The sequence below is a fragment of the Solanum dulcamara genome, chromosome 2 (genome assembly GCF_947179165.1).
Source record: "Solanum dulcamara chromosome 2, daSolDulc1.2, whole genome shotgun sequence".
Classification (NCBI taxonomy): domain Eukaryota; kingdom Viridiplantae; phylum Streptophyta; class Magnoliopsida; order Solanales; family Solanaceae; genus Solanum; species Solanum dulcamara.
In genome coordinates this window covers 68670764-68673279 of record NC_077238.1, presented here as the reverse complement: position 1 = coordinate 68673279, position 2516 = coordinate 68670764, and the positions used below count along the sequence as shown (strand labels likewise).

The 2516-nt window shown below is 37.0% G+C and overlaps 1 protein-coding gene across 1 annotated transcript; it reads left to right on the top strand.

Moving 5' to 3' along the window:
• Positions 1 to 1271: 1271 nt before the first annotated feature.
• Positions 1272 to 1616, top strand: LOC129872475 (uncharacterized). Its single transcript, XM_055947460.1, has one exon. The coding sequence runs from the start codon at positions 1272 to 1274 to the stop codon at positions 1614 to 1616; it is 345 nt and encodes a 114-aa protein (XP_055803435.1).
• The last annotated feature ends 900 nt before the right edge of the window (positions 1617 to 2516 follow it).

Genomic DNA, 2516 nt, shown 5'->3' with positions numbered 1-2516 from the left:
TTCACTTAGAGAGACTTAAATTTGAGGCAGAGGAGGTGGATGAAATTGCTAAAGGACTATGATATCACTATCCTTTATCATCCAGGAAAAGCTAATGTAGTGGCCAATGCCTTGAGCAGAAAAGTAGAGAGCATGGGAAGTTTAGCTCATTTGCAGGTTTCCAAACGTCCATTGGCTAGAAAGGTTCAAACTCTGGCTAATAACTTTATGCGGCTAAAAGTAACTAAGAAAAGAGGATTTTTGGCCTGTGTGAAGGCAAGATCTTCTTTCTTTGACAAGATTAAAGAAAAGCAGTTTGATGATGAGAAGCTGAGCCAGATTCGTGATATGATCTTGTAGGGAGAGTCCAAAGAGGTTGTGATCGATGAGGAAGGCATTTTGAGGAATAAGGGGCGGGTATGTGTTCCCCATATTGATAAATTAATTCAGACTATTCTTGTAGAGGCTCACAGTTTGAGGTACTCTATACATCCTGGTGCAACCAAGATGTATCGCGATCTGAGACAGCATTATTGGTGGAGCAAAATGAAGCGTGACATTATTGATTTTGTTTTCCATTGTCCATATTGTCAGCAAATAAAATATGAGCATCAAAGGCTTGAAGAGATACTTCAAAGAATGCCCATAACTGAATGGAAGTGGGAAAGGATTGCAATGGATTTTGTAGTCGGCCTTCCAAAGACATTGGGTAAGTTTGATTCTATATGGGTGGTTGTTGATAGGTTAACTAAGTCTGCTCACTTCATTCCAGTCAAGGTGACTTATGATGCTGAGAAGTTAGCCAAACTTTATATCCGCGAGATTGTTCGATTACATGGAGTTCTGATTTCTATCATATCAGATAGAGGTACGCAATTTACTTCTAACTTTTAGAGGACCTTGCATGCTGAGTTAGGTACTAGATTGGATCTTAGTACTGCATTTCACCCTCAGACCGATGGGCAATCTAAGAGAACAATTCAAGTGCTGGAGGATATGCTTCGTGCATGCGTGATAGATTTTGGTGGTCATTGGGATCAGTTTCTACCCTTGGCAGAGTTTTCGTATAATAATAATTATCACTCGAATATTGATATGGCTCCATTTGAGGCATTGTATGAGAGAAGATGTAGGTCTCCTATTGGTTAGTTTGATGCGTTTGAGGTAAGACCTTGGGGAATTGATCTTTTGAGGGAATTATTAGAAAGGTGAAATTCATTCAAGAGAAGCTTCTAGTAGCTCAGAGCAGGCAGAAAGAGTATGCAGACTGAAAGGTCAGAGACATAGAGTTTATGGAGGAAGAGCAAGTGTTGTTGAAGGTTTCACCCACGAAGAGTGTGGTGAGATTCGGTAAGCGAGGTAAGCTCAGTCCGAGGTATATTGGGTCGTTTAAAGTTCTTAAGAGTGTTGGAGAGGTGGCCTACGAATTGGCTTTACCTCCAGGGTTGTCTGGAGTGCACCCAATATTTCATATGTCTATGCTAAAGAAATATCATGATGATAGAAACTATATAATTTGCTGGAATTCGGTCTTGCTTGATGAAAATTTATCTTATGAGGAGGATCCTGTAGCTATTCTTGATAGGGAGGTCCGCAAGTTGAGGTCAAAGAAGATTGCGTCTGTGAAGGTTCAGTAGAGGAATCGTCCTGTTGAGGAGTCCACTTGGGAGATTGAGGCTGATATGCGTGGAAGATATCCACATTTGTTTGTCGAGTCAGGTACCCTTTTGTACCCTCGCTCTTCTTTTGATCATTCGGGGACGAACGGTGGGTAAATTTGTATTTATTGTGACGACCTATAAGGTCATTTTGAGTATTAGAGCTTTTTATTTCATAAAAGACTCATCATGTAAATTTTAATGGGTATTTTAGACTATTCGATAACTATGGTTATTTAATTCAGGGGTGAATTTAGATAACTTATTTAATTAATGGGATAAAGTGATAATATATTTAATACCTTGTACCACTTATTCCATATTTATTAAAATAGTTAGTAGGGCTATCACTTTTAGTACTTAATTAATTTGAGAAAGAAAAGTAAAATAAGAAAAAGAGAACAAGAGGACGAGAGACTCACTATGGCAGAAACAAAAATGAGGAGAAACTCGAGTGAGCCAGGTAAGGTAATTTTTTGCAAGTTTTATATAAGAGCATAGGGTACTATTGTTATCAATGTATAATGTAAAGATTGATAAATGAATATATATATATATATAATGTCATCATGTGTTGAACAGAAAGAAGGAGGAAAATTGAATTGAAAGATGCTATTCACGTGGGTCCTTGTCCATTTTGATTTTGTCTTTCCGTCAGGGCTTCGTAATTTGTCTTACTTTTCTTATTATTGTTACATTATGATTTAAGTTTGGTATATTAAGATAGAAAATTAAATCTTAGGTGTACTTTATTATATGATTATCACCATATCTATGGTATTGAAGGGATTTAGAGTTAATCCTAGGCTTGAGATTTAGGTAATTAATTAATTATAGATTTAGGATGAGTTTTTGGGTATAGGCTTGACATATATATAA